The sequence below is a fragment of the Macrobrachium rosenbergii genome, chromosome 25, assembly GCF_040412425.1.
Source record: "Macrobrachium rosenbergii isolate ZJJX-2024 chromosome 25, ASM4041242v1, whole genome shotgun sequence".
NCBI lineage: Eukaryota > Metazoa > Arthropoda > Malacostraca > Decapoda > Palaemonidae > Macrobrachium > Macrobrachium rosenbergii.
This window is the reverse complement of record NC_089765.1, coordinates 10603995-10623382: the sequence shown is the minus strand read 5'-3', so window position 1 is coordinate 10623382 and position 19388 is coordinate 10603995. Positions and strand designations below refer to the sequence as shown.

The following is a 19388-nucleotide window of genomic DNA, read 5'->3' as shown; positions in this document are numbered from 1 at the left end:
AAGCTGTACATATCAAAAATAACTGATGCCTAATGACCAAGTCTCCTATTGTAAGACAAAGGTTTGTATACTGGGGAAAAATGAACTGGTTTATTTTAAACGGCTCTTTTCTGAGATACACAAACTATAACACACATCATCTTATCTAATGTCCCATCTCTAATAATCACCAATTTTCGTTCCTGCAGGCTGAAAGAAAAGTGGAAAGTGGACCCCCACAACATAGTCACTGTGCACACGTATAATTACCTTTATAGAAGAAATATAAGGCATTTTGACTGCAACTTGTCACTAGAGGAGGGTAAGTTTGGCATTTTCAGTGCAGCCAAAAATTCTTTTGCAAGCTTTAGAACATTTTAATTCTAACATTCCATTAGCTTTGAATAACACTAATACAATAGCATAAAATTCGCTTTTGCTAGGTGTTCCTGGAAATGAGGAGGCAAACAGATTAACAAAAGTAAGAGGTACAGGTATGTACCCACTTGTAATGAACTCATGCCAGATATCAAATTTTTTTTTTTTTTTTTTTTGCCAGCAACTTTGCTGTGTCTCCTGAGATGTATAATAGTATGGCCCCAAAGCTAGGAGACTGCTCTTTGCCAACTCTATATTACTGACAGACACCAGCCACAATGAAACGACTGCTTGGTTTCCCCGGATTCTTAAGCATTTGATAACTAGAAGACCCAAATGATTGCCTGTAGTGGCAGTTTTAAGTTTATCAAAGCTGGTCTCATTGTTTTTGAAGAAAAATATTTTGGATAAAAAAGAATGATACATTTATCAAGTTTTTAATTTTTGTAATTAAAAGACAGCATAAAAATTACCTGTGAAGTTATGATGCTAAGTAATTCCATTCATTCATTCAATGCTAACAAGTTTCAAATACAACCAGTTTGCTTTGACAAGTTCCTATCATAAGTGAAATGTTTGGAAGAAAATGCAATTTACTATAAAACTTTACATGTCACTGGTCACTAAGATAAATTGACACAGAGGGTAAAATAAATCCAATTCATTTAGTTAATAAAACCGTAACCAAAGATTTTATTAATCTACTGGTTGCCAATGAGCCTTCTCATCATATGAAACCTATGACTTTTCTTTCATTACTGCATCCAGTGTAGTTGAGTAAGAATGGCATAGGCCTTGGTGGTAAATAATTGTCAGAGGAAACTACTTACTAAACAATTTATCCTTTTCATTCAGAACAGGATACTTTGTAGTAATTAGGAAATACGTAAGACATGTAGTAAAAGGAGTGTTTTAATAAAAACAAATTGGCCATAGACATCAAAATTGTTTACATACATGAAACTCACAGAGGAGAGAACTTCTAAGGTAAATAGTAATTCTTAATATTTTTTCACTCTAGCACCATTAAGAAAATATATTATTTATACACATTCACTCTAAGCCATGAGATGACAATCTCTTGTGGCTGACATTTGCTTCATTGCATTGTTTGCATTGCTTAATAATGCAATATATTACGGTCCCCAAACACTGGTTACTGCCTTAAATCCCACAAAAAAAAAAAAAAAAACTCCATACATAGAAATACATTGGCCATTCCTGGCTAAAAATTCCCAAAGTAACCTGTTCTTGCTGATTTTTATATCAATCAACTGTTTTATAACACTTGCTTCATACCATACATTTCCTTTAAAATTTGTATAATGAATATTGTAAAATAACAAAAAACCTGCTTCTATGCTATTATATGATCATCAAAACATTTAGTCAAGACTTTATACAATGTAACCTGTCTGCTTAAAGTAAGGTAACATATTTTGAGTATACAGTAATTGTAGGCAAGCTAAGAGGTCATTTGCTTTTTTTACTTGCACTTACATTGTTATAAGCATACAAGTTCTTTCAATTTTTCCTCTTTTTTTCATCTTTTAACAAATTCAAAGTTCAATAACATAAAGGGCAAGCAATTCTCCCACTAGAAAAGTGACCCAACGAAATATACAACAAATATTTGATACAAATTTTAAGTGACCCAACAAAATATATACAACAAATATTTGATACAAACTTTAACTGACTTCTTAATTTGTGCTTTTACAAAGTTAAAACCGTTACCAATTCTGTAACAAAAAAGCCTGGTCAATCAAATTGTAAATTTAGTTTAAAAATTAGGTTAGAAAATTTCCCCCATTTTTTTCCTACAGACAATTCTATTAAAGCTTGGCCTTTGGTATTTCTCCACCCTTCTGGAACTCCTGAAGTTTCATTGCCAGTCCCATATTTCCTTTGATTTTCAATTTTCCTTGGAAGAATGCCTTTTGTGGGTTGAGAGCACCTGTCATCAGGTCGACTAAGTCCTTGTCATTCATGGTTATGGTCACATCAGGCTTAGCTGTGGGAAAGGAGATTAGCTTAAAATCACATCTGAAATTTTAAACTCTTGAGTTACTTTAACCACAAACCATATCATAACCTTTTCATGCAAAGCCCAAATACCTCATTTTATAATAGGAAGCAAAAAGATCTGCTCATCCCTGTAGGTCCAGGCATGCACATCTGGTACTCCAAGTTCCCTACTTCTTGTGTTGAGAACTAAATCCCAAGACTTCCTAGAGACCTTCATTTTTATCCTGAGTTAAGTCATTTAGTGCTATGAATTAAAATTCTTCTTGTCTCCCTTCCTATTATTTTTTGTGCAGGATTTACGGTAAACCTTTCTCTTTACACCACCTGTGGTCCAAGTATGATAATTTAAAAAACTGTTTGCTAATTTCAGGTATTATGAGTTATTATTTTTTACCACTGTACTTTACACATTTTCTATGAATGCTTCATGCATTTTTTTCATACTCAATTATACTAATTCTTGATTTTAAGACATGCATAAGTATTATTGCTTATGGATGCATGTGCTGTAGTAAATATTTTTCTGGGAGAGTACTGTTTCAACTGAACTTTCATTTCCAAAATTGTTGGTTATGCTATTTAAGATCACTGCATTTGTGCGTATTCAGCTACCAGTCACGCTTAGTGGTTTATCCATGTTAAGTTTTGAGGGATGACACCACTTATCCTTGGTTTCCAGAGTGACAGTTCATTTCCCCAGGTCAATTTCCCCGTAGGGGGATAGTGCTATCAGTGCACCTCATGCTGTGCAATGTAGGCATTACTTAAGGGTCTTTGCAGCATCCCTTCAGCCCCTAGCTGCAACTGCTTTCATTCCCTTTACTGTACCTCTGTTCATATTCTCTTTATTCCATCTTGCTGTCCACCCTCTCCTAACAATTGATTCATAGCACATCTGAGCGGTTTTCCTCCTGTCGCACCTTTTCAAGCTTTTACTGTCAATTTCCATTTCAGTGCTGAAATCAAATCAAATCAAACCCAAGTTAATTTGATCCATTTTTAGAACTGGACTACTCCTCAAAAAGTTTTCAATAGAAAAACTACTACTAATATATTTCTTCAGCGTTGGGTCTTAAGCACCCAACTTGACAGAGGATCCAATGGTTATGAAGAATCACACTTTTTCCAAAGATGACCATTTTGCTCCCTAAAACTTTTTACCCTAAAGGAACAGGTGGAGAACTGCCTCTGCTGTCCAACTGTTCTTCCCTCCTCCACATCTGAGATAGGGAAACCTCCAAAATTTGTATCTTCACTTTCACTCAAGGGTACCCCTCTCCATGCAGGCAAACACTCATTTTAGCAGACCAGCTTTTTACTGGCTCCTCTTTTAATTGCTGCAGCTCCTGAGGAGGAAGCCAAAATTCACACTGCCCAATACCATGAGGAAAATGACTCCATCCTGCTAACAGTCAGGAGAGACCAGCTTGAGGAGGATCACTAGGATGTTCATTTAGAGAAGAACTTAAAACAATGACTTATTGCATGCAGTCCCTGATCAAACATCAAGAGAGTTAATGTTCCATCAAGGCCTGCGACATCTTCAGGTTCAGACTTGAAAGGTCAGTAGTGGTGCTTAAGGTGGGCAGCAAATCAAGGCATGTCCTTTTTAGTTTTCTGTCAAAGAAAACTACTGACATGGCTTTGTCTGTGTGTCTGCACTTTTTCTGTCTGCCCTCAGATCTTAAAAACTACTGAGGCTAGAGGGCTGCAAATTGGTATGTCGATCATCCACCCTCCAAACATCAAGCATACCAAATTTATTTTAGATTAAAGTTAGCCATGGACTGTGCATCTGGCACCGCTGAGTCCAATTCCGGAGGCGTTGCCGATGCACTTCACTTGACCACATCTGGGGAACAAATGAATGCTGCCCGGTCATAGCTGAGAGAGTCATACAGCAATACACATACACTGTACAAGAAACTTTGGCAGATTTTTTACTTGTTTACTACAGCTGATGCAACAGCAGACATCTCTGCCAACATCATGTTTTGCATTGTAGAAAGCAGAAGCAGCAAGAGAGATAAAGAACTATGGTAATGCAAGTGGCCCATGGCACAGCAGCTCTTCAACCTGCTATAGCCCTTTGTTGGCCGAATCGCTTGAGTTTCAGGCTGTCACTCGATGGGCCGGAGTTCAATTCCCGCGGCCGGCTGATGAAGAGTTAGAGGAATGTATTTCTGGTGATAGAAATTCATTTCTCGCTATAATGTGGTTCGAATTCCACAATAAGCTGTAGGTCCCGTTGCTAAGTAACCAATTGGTTCTTAGCCACGTGAAATAAGTCTAATCCTTCAGGCCAGCCCTGGGAGAGCTGTTAATCAGCTCAGTGGTCTGATAAACTAAGGTATACTTACTTTTCTTCAACATGCTAAGCAGTTGGTTGCTTTTCTAGGAATACTGTGAATGTTGTTCATCCACGTGACAATGGACCTGCTAGCTAACACTGTCCTGGATAAAGAACACAGAGATGAAGATTCTCAAACCTGCTCTCACCTTTGTTCCTTGAGGAGGGGTGGCCATGAAGGACCTGAGTATTGCTATGCTTTCATGTTGACAGCCCTCAGTGAATAAACACCCACGAAGCCTAACCAACATGCAAAAACTACTCAGTTTACACGTTCCCGTTGCACTGCTCACCCATGCCAGCTCACAACCCCAACAAACAAAAGAAAGACTTACCAACCAACCAACAAACCACAAATGAGAGCGCTCACAACCTTCCGTCACCAACGCTAACTCCTCAGTGCCTCCAATCACTGTTTTCCCAACTACCGTCTTCCATACATCTTATGGTGTTACAACAACCACCATTGTGCCATTCCAAACATAATGAGGGGACTGGCCTTGCAAACACCCAATAAAATTAACAGCGTACTTCGTCTACACCTACTTCACTAACCCATTTAATGAAAATAACAAAATAATAACGAATATATTTATATAACTGACAGATAATCACTTGGTGCCATCGAAAAGCAAAAATAAGTTTTCTAGCTTACCATCTTTTCTGGATACCATTTTACTATTACAACCTATCAGTGTTGTCTAGATCCTGTTCTGAAGGCTCAGAAAGATTTCACAACCTACAAACTCAAATTGGAACAATGATGAGGAAAAGAAATACCAGAACAAAAGTGACATTCTATGGTCACTCCTTTGTTGTTCCTAACGCTATAGTGCTGAAGCCTGAGGAACCATTAGTGACCACAGGGAATATTACCTTTAGCCCCCTTTCAAGAGATGGTCTCTATGGAGAAGAGAACTGAAGAATGTTTACTTTGAAATACCATGGAGAAGAGAACTGAAGAATGTTTACTTTAAAATACCAATTCATAAGAATTCTAGCAATCTCCTCAAGACTGTACATGATCCAGTTACTATGTAGGCATGCAGGTTTAGTATTAGGTTACACAGACTACTAGATGACTGGTTAGTGATGGCTTCATTGGTAACGTTAGTTTGCTTTACACCCCATATGCTGCTTCAGTTTTGTAAAGCCCTTGGCTTGGTACCAGTCTGGGAGAAGTCTGACCTCAAACTGACTAAGAAGGCAACAAGTCTTCAATGGATGTGAACATAATGAGCGACTTAGGTTTGACAAAAAAAAAAAAAGGGGGACTGCAGAAGTTCCTCGAGAAGCGCCTTCCAGCCAACGTGTGCCAATACCTCACTGGAAATCTTTCTTTGTTGGATGTATTGGTTCCCTGCCATCAGTTCTGGATCTCCAGCTACCAGCTTTGGCACAACAGATGGTGGCTGGCAGCTTCACATTCCAACTTTCCAGAACTAGCTCCAAGTGAGATTTGAAAGAATATTTATCAGTAGCAAGTGGACTCTTTAAACCATGAATGAGGTGAACAACTGCTGGACTTTCAGGCAGTATGAACTAGGGCAGATGCGGAGAAAAGTTGGCTTAACTTGATAGATTTAAAGAAAGTCACCTCAGTGCTTCAGACCTTCTGTTCATGGCAATGGCAAAATGACTGGGATCCAGTTGGACAACTTGACAGCAGCCCCTTAACTAAGGAAATCCAAAGTCAGATCATCTTTCACGTCCTCTGGAATCAGCATTTTTGTCTGGGCAGAGAACAAATCCGAGAAGTTACACTCGTGCACTCCTGGGATGATCTGAGGTTTATGTATTTTCTCACAAAATAAGTAATTACCTCCTTGCATATTAACCAATGCTGTCCTGGACAAAGGGTGGACTTGAAGAACCTTTGGTTGTTGCCAGAGTTGGCCACAACTACTGCACCAACTACACTTCTGGGAGTTCAATCCTACTCTTGATAATTCATTTTTGGACACTTCTGGGAGTTCCATCATATTCCTGAGAATTTATTTTGTGTGCAACGTTGAGTGGAATCTCTGGAGAAATTTACCCAGGAAGAACTTAACAGTATAAATGTTTTCATTACAAACCCAATACAGGTTTCCCTTAAATAACAATATTTTTGCTCAAGATTTTGTTACACATTTCTGATGTTATGCCATTCACCTATAATTAACCCTCTGGTAACCGATGATGTGAAATTGCGTCAATAAATTTTTTGCCGTAAGTGCTCCGATGACACAATTTCCACAAATTTTTTTGGGGGGGAAAAAAAAAAAAACAGTCACCCAAAGAACACGAGGACTGCGCCATTGTGTGGGCAGATCTTGGACCTACAAGAAAACGTAAACAGGAAATCGATAGGTATCGCGCATGCGCTGCAGTCCTTCCCCAACTCAAGCAGCTTACCGCATCTTTTGACCGAGTTCAGCACGTCATTTTAGCACTCTCATGTTTTTTGCTTTGTCGTCACTTACCTGCATTTGTGAAGTGCTTTCATTTTTGTTATTGTTATAAAAGTGTTTGCAAGTGATTGTTGAGTATTTTGAATATTTCAAGTGCTTTTCGATAAGATAGTGAAGAACAATGGCCTAGATTTTACGAGTGCGTGAATAATTTTATGTACGCCTGTTTGTGCACCTGTAAATAACTTCAATGTGCATGTATTATATGTCAATCGAACGGCCATTCTTTGTACTTTATCATGCTGAATGGCAAAATGTAAAAATATCAAAGTTTCTATATAAAAATCTTTAGCGAGCAATTGACTTTACATGAAAAAACAAAACTTACATCTTTGAGCTTCAATTGCTCAATTATTTACTGGGAACACCTATTGATTTTGGTAATACATATATAGGAAATTTATTCAGCGTTTTGTTGCCGAGTAATTACGAAAAATGTCAGCGTATATATATATATACAGGGGTATGCGTTGAACGCCGTAATTCGGCCAGAATTTATGCATGGGTAGATAATTGTTTGTACACCTGTTTGTGCATCTGTAAATAACTGAAATGTGCATGTACCATATATCATTTGAACGGCCATTCTTTGTACTTTATCGTGCTGAACATCAAAATGTAAAAATATTAATGTTTCTATATAATAATCGTTGCTCTATTTTTTCTTAGAAATAAAAAAAAAAAAAGATTGTCCGTAATCTAACGACAATTGCTCAATTTTATTCTAACAATACATATATCTTTCTTTTGTGCATTTTATAGGAAATTTATTCAGCTTTCTAATGCCACCTTTATTCCTTACTTAGGTACGATACGAAACGTCAACATAAGTAGGCTGGAAAATCTGAAAATTGCACTCCATAAAAAATTAGCATTATTTAATCGGTAACAGCTAATTAGCAAACACATTTATAGCAAAACGATTGCTTCCACATGAAAGTTCAAACATTTCCACACAATTTACGTATAAAATAAACTCCCCAAACCTAATTATTATATTTTTCATGATTTCAAAAGAATATCTATGACTTTCCTTAGAAATTTCACATTCATCAAACCTTGCAAAGATTTTCCGACTGCTCTAGGAAAAAATTCTATCATTTGCCAACATCATTAAACAAACCAGAGGCATATATCAGTTATAGTTTGGACGTATTGATTTTTATAAAGAAACTTTTCCGGCGTAAGCACGAGAGGGTTAAGATTTCTAAAAACATAGTTTGGTGAGCCATTTCAATAGTGGGTGACAGCTCGGTGTGGTATTTTCAAGTGTGCTGCAATAACACCTTCCCCATCCTCCAATTTTTAAAGATTTTATTAAAATTTAATTAAGATTTTTTGAGACTTAAGTTTAAACTTAATTACAAGGGGTCACATTTTAAATTAAATACAAAATCACAAAGCAAGAGTTTGTCCAAACTACAAGACAAATGGCTGGTCTTTTATATTACCAATCTAAACACTGGACTAAAATTCACATACTGAAGTAATTATTTACATAGGCTTTCACCATCCAGTGTACTATGACACATAGTAAGATCACATACATTAGCACAAGAAAGAAAATAAAAATTGTGATAAAAATAAACTAAAAATCAGTATTTTACCACCTATATAAACAATCATCCACATTTAAAGGTAGCTACCGGCCAAACTATTCAGTACATATACTAAATGATACCTTAATGAATGACAATTTTAAACTAAAAAATGCTTCTTGGTCCTTAACCCCACTGTAAATCAAGGGATACCTGTATTTTCAACTAAGTGGAATGTGTCATCTGGGTTTTTAGTACAACATACAAAAACTATAGTGAGACGCACTTAGCTTGCATTCCAAAAATTTTATCTTCAACAAAATTTCTTCAACCACATGGCAAAAAAGTTCTTGTAACCTTTAGTAGTCTGAAAAAATAAAATTTTACCCGAAACTTTATTTCCGTCTGGTACCCTGGAATAATGCCATGCTCTTTACCCAGAGAACACAGGAATGAACTCATGACATTATATAGCTCTATAAAATAATGAGATTAAAGTATAATAATCACCTACCTGTTCCATTCTTTTCCACAGATCCACTACCATTTTTAGCATCAACAATCCACTTTGCCTCGCTACCACTTGGGCCACCCTTCACATGGAAGCAATAGATACCTTTCACCTGGTAAGGGGTAATGGATGATTTTAATGGCTAGTGATTATATTCATTTTTCACATTACATTTGACATCAAAAGGTCACAAAATTTTTAGGTTCTCATGCATAACATTAATGTAATAAAATTATAAAAGACTAGTATGTAAATATCAAAAGATTTTGTCTACTTTTTATATTAACCAGAACTAATACATTTGTTTCATAAATAATAAGTTTAGAATTTATGCTTTAATGGTTGATAAGTTTTATATAATAAACCAGAACTAAATACATTTGTTTCATAATTACAAAGTTTGGAATTTATGCTTTAATGGTTGATAAGCGGAAAAAATCACAAGCTGAATTATTTATATAATTCAGAACTGTAAAGTCAGCATTCTCTATTTGTACCTCACAGACTGCAGCCATTAATGAAAGGTTACTTTGAGCCTCCCTTCAGCCCTTAGCAACATCCACTTTTCTGGTCTTTTACTTTGCCTTCTTGGTTCTGACGTTCCATCATGCTATCCAATTTCCCTTTAACTAATATTCCATTTGTGCAATTGCAGAATTCCACTAGTTTCATCTGAGCCTTGTACTACATCACAATAATTTATCATATGTTTAACTTGTCTGATTTTACTCTTAACACCCTCGTAAAGGTAACATCTATTTTACAGCCTTGTGAACTTGCAGACCAAGTATAAAAACCATTTTATGAACTGGATGCTTGTTGCAGTCAACAGAGGAATAGGAGCCCAAGACTTCCTGAAAGAGTTCAATGTTAAGGATGCCATTCATGCAGCTGCTAATGCTTGGAACTAATGCATGGAACAGACTCTTGCCTACAACATTTCATGGGGATGATCCTACAGATGTTGACTTTGGAGGATTTTGTGTCATAAATGAGATGATGATGATGATATCAGACCTCATAACTTTTAATAAAGTTAACTGGATGACACTGAAGAAATGCTGAACATTGACATTGAAGCATCTATAGTGCACTCCTTGAGTGACGTGGAAACATTGGTGAAATAAGCCATAAACAAATAAGAATGATGAAAGTTCTGATAATGATGACATACCGAACTTCCCCAAGTCTCATAAATGATGCCTGTTGTAGCGAAGCTTCATCAACAGTGAATCCTGTTCCTGCCCTATCATCACATGTCTGACTGCAACTTGATGACAACATTGGTGACAATGACGAACCCTCTTCTTTAAGACTGGTGTAATATCACTTGGCATGAAATTTCATATGTTTAATTATGGCTCTGATGATGCTGTGCATTTCTGAGTTTTACAGAATGTTTTTGTTGGAAATAAAATTTATTTTTCGTAATTATGGCCTTAATTATCCGAATATTTCATTATTTACAATCTTAATTATCTCATTTTAAATATTAGTATAATACTAAAAAAAAAATTATATTTGTAGTCTATTTATCCCACTTAATGTGAGTTTTACAGAATGTTTTTGTTGGAAATAAAATGTGCTACTATATTCCTGTCGTAATTTTCTATTTCATCATTTACAATCTTAATGATCAAATTTTACACTAAAATATTTGTAATTTTGTTTATCCCACTTACAGCATGAAGACTCCCATTCATGTTTTTTACTGCAGTAGTAATGTTTAATTATAATACAGGGGCAGTCCCAAACCCCATTCGGGGAGCAAGCTTCAGTTCCAAGATCTGAAAAAATCCAGAAACCAAAACACAACTGGCCCAAAGGATTTTGGATAGGGAATTATCAACCTGTATTGCGATAAAGAACCTGAACGTGTGCACTGCAAAGATTATCCTTTCTCTTCTAACAATTGTGATGTCTTCTTGTTTGAAAAGGTGATATTGCACATGCAACCAGGTTACAGAAAGGCAAGAAATAAAAATCTTAAGACTTGGTCTGCCTATATCTACAGTTGTTAACTCAAAAAAATGCTTAAACAACAAAACTATAACTAATACCACAGCTAAAGCTAACTTCCTACCTATGTATGTCCTCATACATAAAAGTTTGTTACACCGCTTCTGTCCTATGCCAAGCTGTTGCTGTTGTTACGATGTACTCCAGTGGGTCCAAGTTAGTAAAAGCAATGGTTGTGGACCAAATACTCCACTCAACTTTTTCATAATTATCTACATATTAATTACTGTACATCCAGGTCTTGAAATTCTTTGTCACTTTCCATCCCAGAACTTCATTTCTTGGAGAAAATGGCACCTCTACTTCTTGAAGTAAAGTTTAAGGAGCATGCTAGCTTTGTATCCACTCTCTTTCAATTTCAGAAGGGGTCTGTGCTTCTATCAACACATTTGCCTAGAAAAGAAACTTTTGGCTGCCTAATACTTTACAAGTCTATTGGACTTCAAAGACATCACAATCTTCTACATAGCCATCATCACGTCTCAAATTAGGAATTTATCAAACAGCAAGCCCAAATACTCCTAGCATCTTCTTCAAGACTTTTTATTTCTCCCTTTCAACACTTTCCTCTTAGGTCTAAACCTTAATTGGTTTGGATTAGTTGTGTAGGTAGTGTAAGAGGCCATAATTGCCATCAATGATCCCCTTCCTGTGGCAATTTAAACTGATCTTTGCCTGTGGCAGCAACTATGTTGCAATTTTGTCATGAATCCCAGGGAGGGGGTAAAAGGTCCTTAATTTATTTATTCATATAGTAAATATAAATAAAAACCCTGAGAATACTGAAATGAGACCATCAGCTTTTCATGGAATTAACTTCCCCACTAAGGATGTCAGTGAGAGCCAACCGATGTCCACTCGGCCAACATAATTAGTGTTGTGAGCCAAAACTGATGGCAAAAAGAGCACTGCAGGAATGCAATGATCCCCGGCATAAATATGTTGCCAGGCAAACCAGAAAGAATTCTGAGAGTCCTAACCTCAGAATCCCTGGCATCCACCACTTCTGCCGTTAAGATATTCACATGAAAATCTGAGGCCCACCACAACAACTTTTTCCATACTGGGCTGGTTAGAAAATAATGGATATAAGCTTGAGTATGAGCAATGAGCTGCTGTTATGAAAAAATCAAGACAAGTAAATAAGCCTTTAGTAAAAACGGCTTTTGGTTTATACTTGTTGAATACAATACTAACCTTCTTGACAAGATTAGCTCCATCTGCATCTAACGCTCCTTTTATGGCATCAAAGATCTTGGCACTCTGGAATTCTTCTCCAGCCGCTGTTGCTGCTGCCACAATGCTGGACAGGGAAGGAATTAATATTTTTATCAGTGCACAAACAACTTTCAGTATTTCAGTGTAACAAAAACTATATTTCCAACAAGCAGCAATAAACATATACAACATGAATTTAAAGACAGGAAGATATTCACAACTACCTTCTTTCATTGCCTCGGAAGCCCATTTTGTAGAGAGTCACTACCACTGCTCCTCCAAGTCCAACGTTATGCTGAAGGGCTACTTTTGCATTAGGAACCTGACGCTTGTCTGCCTTACCTCGCAGCTGCCAGCAGAGCTCAGCACACTGGGCAAGTCCTGTAAAGGAAGTCTGTGTATTATTTACATGATAATGGTGAATAAAAAACAGTACAGTAATGACAATAGAGAAGCTCTCCATGGTATTCATTGCAGATCAGTTGTGAAACTGTTCAAACCAGCACTGTGTGAGTTTAAGACAATACTGAAGAAGTCAATACTGTACAAGAATTCTCTTAAAAACAGATTTTACTAAGTATATACTGAAGTCACAGAATTAACTTCAGCGTGATATGTTCAGAGATCATTATTTTCTTTCTATAATAAACACAAAAAATTCTTGAAGAAAATAACAGTAGACATAGTATTAAAAATTCCCATAAAACTGTAAATGAATCTTAGAGGCCCAAGTAAAATCCAAATTCAATTTAGAAGCCAAAGTAATATCCAAATTCAATCTTGAATCACCTCATGGTCTTCTACTATGACGAATAAATAAATAAAAAGTAAAAACAATGAATTTCCAAAAAAGTTAAGAAGATTTTTGAGACAACCTACTGGAGTCAAAGCTCGAAGATGAAAAGACACTCTTTGAGAGTTAAGATACATTATCAGTAAATTTGAGGATTCTTATCAACTGATACTGACATCAACTAGAGCCACTGAGGCAAAGTCTTCTCTGATAAGGAAAATTAAGTTTTTAATCTTGAGAGAATAGTACACAAGGGCAGATTACTTTCCTGATAGTAGTCTTATCAACTAAATGAGTTCACTACCTGTACCTCAAAAAGTCACCAAGATTGGGCGATCAATTAACTTTGCTACTATAGTGCTACAACAAGAGCAACTAGATTTGCTGAACAGCAGCACCAATATGCAGTAAAGGCGCCTCGCTGTTGAACTTCTCAGTTCCAGAGGTCCTTTATCCCTCACACTGTTGGACTGTGGAACAGCCTCCCAGAGAATGTTGTGCAATTGGAACTTAGTTCAAGCAAAGATGCAATGCATTATGCATTACTACCCTAATACTATTCTCCTTGCATTTTAATACATTTTTATCTATTACCCCTTTACTTCCTCTTACTTCTTCCTAATGAACACCATATTCTTAGGAAGCTTGAATTTCAAGTCAACAGCCCTGAAGAAGAAGAATCCATTGCATCACAGAAGCCTTGAAATTACATCAAAATTTTCAAAGTAATTTGTATTTACAGCTTGACCTGGAAAAGGTTATTGAGGCTTGGTAACAAGGTGTTTAACTGGTGGTAGATGGGTTGGGGGGATCTCCCATTCACCTGCCATAAGCCAACACTTTTTTTTTTTCAGCATCAAAGATTATAAGGGGTGGTTAGGATAGGATTATGATAAATGACTCTGGTTTGTACACCTGAGAAAAATACAAATTACTTTGGAAATTTGTGATTTGTTCCTTCAGAGTTACAAACCACTATCTTTTACATAGAAGACTCACACCCTAAGTGGGAGTATAATCTCACATCTGACAAGCAAGCAGAATCTCCAAGAGTGAGATGTATCTAAACTCTCACTCAAAATCATGTGTTACCCAAACAGAAAGGGAGGACAAGTCAGGAGGGTAGTTAACATCTAGGTCAGGGGAGCTGCACCTTCCAAGCCAAAGCTCTATGAAAAGATGTTAAATTTTAATGTTTACCTGCATTGGGGCCCTTTCCAGTAAACAGAAATGGCAGGGAGAAGGGAGGCACAGCCAGTCACTCTCCATTTAACCTTCTGCCTTTAATCTAAGTAGCATCAGAGGAATACAGATTATGCTTGATATTGCTGGGGTGTCTCCACAAGCAAGGCAACTGCCATATTAAGCTCAAGTGTTGAGTTCCTTTGTGGGAAGAGCAGCAAAAACAGGCTGCTTGGAATACCAATGGATGGAAATGTCTTCCAGCACTGCAGCAAAGGTGTCAAAAAAGGTGGAGTGGTGGGGGACCTCAAACACATGCAACTGTCTCACTTGGGAAGAGTGCAGGACATGCACCTGGGTTGGCACTGTCAAAAAGTGTGGGTTGGTTACTACCAAGGACATAAAGTGGCCAAATGTGCTTTTGCCCCTCACACCTTGTTCAAATCCATGTTGAACAAAAGACACAAAGCATACGATAACAAATACTGTATGATATTAGTTTCAACTTTGTCAGTCAAGAGCGCAGCAAGATGTCTTAACTCAACCATGGTTAAATGTTTGCAGTTCACTGGAACAGCTAAAAAAGCATCAAAAAAATAAATTACAAAACATTAGCTTCTCATAAAAGAGTAGAATGGAATAGAACAGAATATAAAATTTGGGCCAAAGGCCAAGCTCTGAGCCTATGAGGTCATCAGAGCTGAAAGGGAAATTGAGAGTAAAAAGGCTAAACACAGTAGACAATGGTTTATACTATTATGCAGTAGTGGCAAGATAATTTCAGAAATGTACCAAGATAATTAGAAATTCACCGTCTTTTGTCTACAACTTTAATTTCAACTTTGAGGGGCTGGTACTAAACACATCTTCCCACAGAGCTTCCCCTATGTTTAGCACCAGTCCCTTGGGGATGAATGCAAAAACATTAACAAAAGACAGCAAACTTCTTATCTCCATAATTTCCTCATATCTTTTCTAGACTGTTTTGCCAAAAAATTATGTTAACGTAGGATATCTTTGCACTGCTTTCTCCTTTACATTTACCAATGGTAAAACTTGAAACTACTACAGCAGCCTGGTTCCCACAAGTCACCTGTCAGAATGTTTACGTCTTTTGTCCATGATAATGTCTTTTGTTTATGTTATTTACCATCGTTTTATGTTTTTACATTTATCCCAAGGGGCTGGTACTGAACATGGCACCCATTTCACGTGTAAACTGAAAATACCAAACCTAGAAGGGTCGGGCAGTAGTTTCAAGTTTAAATCCCCAATACCATACACATAGACCTAAACAATGGCAGTAAATACTCTAGTCGGCAACTTGCTGGAACCAGGCTGTGGTAGTAACCTAGGCAGAACTAAGCAATAGCTCTGCATGGGGTATTACTTTGGAAATTGATTTTTCCAATAGTATTTTGGCTACTTATTAAGAATTTGCTGCTATTTTTTGTCGGTCGACTGTAATTAACCTCAGAAGTTGTATGCTGGCTAACCTAGAATGCTATTGCACATCCGCAGTGTTATTGGGAAACTTTTGGTAAAAAGTGGTTTCCTTCACTAAGGGGTGTGAGGGGACGGCCTGCTAGGTTAGGTTAGGTCAGTACAGTTCCACTTATAATAGGTTTCCTTAGCCAATCCCTTCTTAAGCATGTGGCTCCCTGATGAGTTCCACATGCGCAGATCCATTTATAACAACAACATGGGGGTCTGGTCTTTTTCCCAACGATTTCCCCCACACAAAACCCCGCGTTCCCAAAGGGTCCCCAACCATGTTGGATAGATTTGAGGTTAATGATAACTTGACTGACAATAATCACCACCACCTCCTTCATCAGCAACACTAAAAGTATAGAAAAATCAATTTCTAAAGTAATAGTCCGTGCAGAGCTGTTGCCTGGAAGGATATTTCTAAGTATTAGCTCCACACGTACTGTATAGAACGGTTCTGCGAATACGAGAAACATTAGGGAGCCACATGTTCAAGAAGGGATTGGCTAAGGAAACCTATTATAAAAGGAACTATACTAACCTAATATACCCCAACCTATCCTAACCTAACAGGCCGGTAAAAGTTCGTTTCCGGTCCGAACTCCAATTCCACATGACAAACATATTTGTTCGACCGTTTTCTTGCTGTTTCCAATCATCCCGTCCAAGATTTCAACCAGATATCATTTGTTGTCAAGTTTCCAAACCTCTCACAGCTCAAGTACAGAATACTTAACAATGTAAGAAAAGTACAAAAACGAATTAATTCTGGCTGAAACCTAGAATGGGATAATTGAAAATGCAAAGAAAACATCAATAAAATGTTTGCCATGCACAGATCAAAGTAGGCTACCATGTAGGCTTACATCACTTGCAGAACATCCAATAGCCAGTAAAAGTTTACAAGTTGCTAATCAAAAATAACACCACGTACCCTAAGGGTGTTGACTGGTTAAAATTTTTGCCATGTTACCTATGGGGGGGGGTTATTGTCTTACCGTTAAAGTCGTTATTTGATGAAGAGCTCTTTTTAAAACTGTAGATTATAATTTCATATCGTGTACATATAACACTAACTTCCATGGAGGAAAATTAATTCTTTCATGATAAGTTCCCTTAAAGTCACTAACAGCATAGCCACAAACCTTTCGTTTTTTCGATTTTGGGAGAGAAACACTACTGTTACAGTGCCACAAATTCTTACCTGATCCCAAAGTACAGGGCTTGGAACACTTCGGGTAAAAAGATAAGGCTTCGTCATAGTGTTAGAAAAATTTCCTGATGCACTGATACTGTGTAAATTCACCCCCATTACGCGTGGTGTCCAATGTGAGAATGATAAGAATTGGAAACATTCTGCCGCATATCAGTCGTGGGTGAAATTTGAAATAATCAAAGGAAAATTATTAGGCAAATGAAATAAATGACTTGTTTTCATTGGTTCTGAAATAAGATCTGAATGAAAACCGGCTGATTATTGGGCGATTTCAATCGTATTCAAAAAGAGGCCAATTTACAAGGAATTAACGTTTCAACTTGGTTCACCTTATGAGCTGTGCCAATAATTTCAAATTCCGTGTCGACAGAACACCCACGCAAATGACGTTTGCCAATCACATCAAAACAATGTGACATAAATCATGATACTTAAGTGGGTGAAATTCTGCGGAAAGGACATGGCTGGTGGCTGCTTAGGTACAAACGCACACACGGGAGCTCAAGAAGTCATGGGTAAGGTGAAATTGAAACTTAGAAAAAATCTCTAATTATTGACAAATTTTATTTTTTATTGTGATAAATATTAGTTTGCAAGAATTATGTATTTAGAATATTTTTTTGAATTTTTCATGAAGATTCAAAAGGTATAATAAAAAATCGAGTAAGACTGTTCGGACTGGAAACGAACATTAACCAACAGGCCGTGTTGCTTAGTAGGGGGCTCAGTCGCCCAAACCCCGTGGTGAAGAAGACTCCACTTTTTACCAAATGCTCCCCTATAACACTGGGCATGCATGATAGCATTCCAGGATGGCCAACATACAACTCCTGAAGTTAATTACAGTTGACCGACAAAAAATAAAGGTAAATTCTTCATAAGCAACCAAAACCCTAGAGGAAAACTAAATTTCCAAAGTAATACCCGATGCTTAGCTCTTGCATAGTTCTACCTCCGGTAATTCTAAGCTGTAGTTCCGCGGTGAGCTCAACTATGGCAATTGACGTTTTCCTATGTTATTTTACTTGCTTTACAAGAATTTAAAGTGATATTTTGTCGGCCAGCTGTAACTAAACTGTAACTGACCTTTGAAGACCACACTACCGACGAGGTAGATCTAAGCCGGCATTCCGGGGCGAGCCCCCACCCCCCTCCATAGCTAATACATGGAAAATGTCAGTAAACACCCCTGAAAATACCAACCTAACGTACCCTAGGGGGGTTTACTGGTTACAATTTTGCCGTATTAGCTATGGAGGGGGGGGGGGGCGCGCCGCCGAATGCCGGCTTAGATCTACCCCGTCGGTAAGTGTACTCTTCAAAGGTCAATTACAGTTTGGTTACAGCCGGCCGACAAAATATTACTTTAAATTCTTGTAGACCTTACGTGACGTTTAATTAACCCTACTGGGTGGTTTATGGCCTCACTCTTCACGCGAAGTTTCTTATCTAGTTTTCACGCGCAAATAAACAAAACCTTCCTTATAAAGCTACTTATCACCTAAAGCCGTCTGTTAACTTTACAAATCAACACTTTCACTCACCAGAAAGCTTTTTTTTTTTTTTTATTGACGTATTTCCACAACCGGTAGCAAGCTACACATACACACACACAGAGTCAAGTCATTCACAAGAATCACAACACAGCTGATTTTGATGCTACATCACGCAACCCAGCAAAATGCCCGCCTGTAAGTATTTGTGATGATTCTAACTCAAGGCCGTTTCAACCACCGCCCCTCTGACTAGTTTTTTTTTACAGGAGTACGTGTGCTGCAGCATACCAACGCGTTTAAAATACTCGTATTACTTTGAGGTCTGTTAATAAAACTACAGCGCACTAAAATACAAAATTTTCGAAGCGATTCAGCCCCGCAGAGAGATACATTACTCTGGCTTTCAATATCGCAAAAAACTTCAGGAGGGTTTCATCGACAAGCTATGGACGTAAACTATGCATAATAAAAAGGCTAAAATGCATTTAACACGCGTAACTAACAGGATGATTACCTATTTAACCTCAAAAGTCAATTTTTTAAACCTCAAACGTCAATTTTTAAAAATATCACGCATCAATACTAAACAACCAAATGAGACGGTTTTCGTATGGCTACGGATAACCATTTAACTCCGGTTTTAATGGCCTTTTTTGAAAGCTGAATATTTAAGCAAAATCATTCCACGCAACTTAATTGGTCACCACATAATTTGTAATTGACCAATGAGTGAACT

The 19388-nt window shown here is 37.3% G+C and overlaps 1 protein-coding gene across 3 annotated transcripts in view; it reads right to left on the bottom strand.

Moving 5' to 3' along the window:
• Positions 1 to 780: 780 nt before the first annotated feature.
• LOC136852318 (sterol carrier protein 2-like) overlaps positions 781 to 19388 on the bottom strand; it is a 236860-nt gene continuing 218252 nt past the window's right edge. For all 3 annotated transcript variants that reach the window (XM_067126835.1, XM_067126834.1, XM_067126833.1), the window contains exons 9-12: positions 12699 to 12855; positions 12454 to 12559; positions 9241 to 9349; positions 781 to 2371 (exon numbers count right to left, since the gene is read on the bottom strand). In XM_067126835.1, the coding sequence (XP_066982936.1) occupies positions 2193 to 2371; positions 9241 to 9349; positions 12454 to 12559; positions 12699 to 12855 (551 nt within the window). In that variant the 3' untranslated portion in view covers positions 781 to 2192. The remainder of the gene's footprint in view (positions 2372 to 9240; positions 9350 to 12453; positions 12560 to 12698; positions 12856 to 19388) is intronic.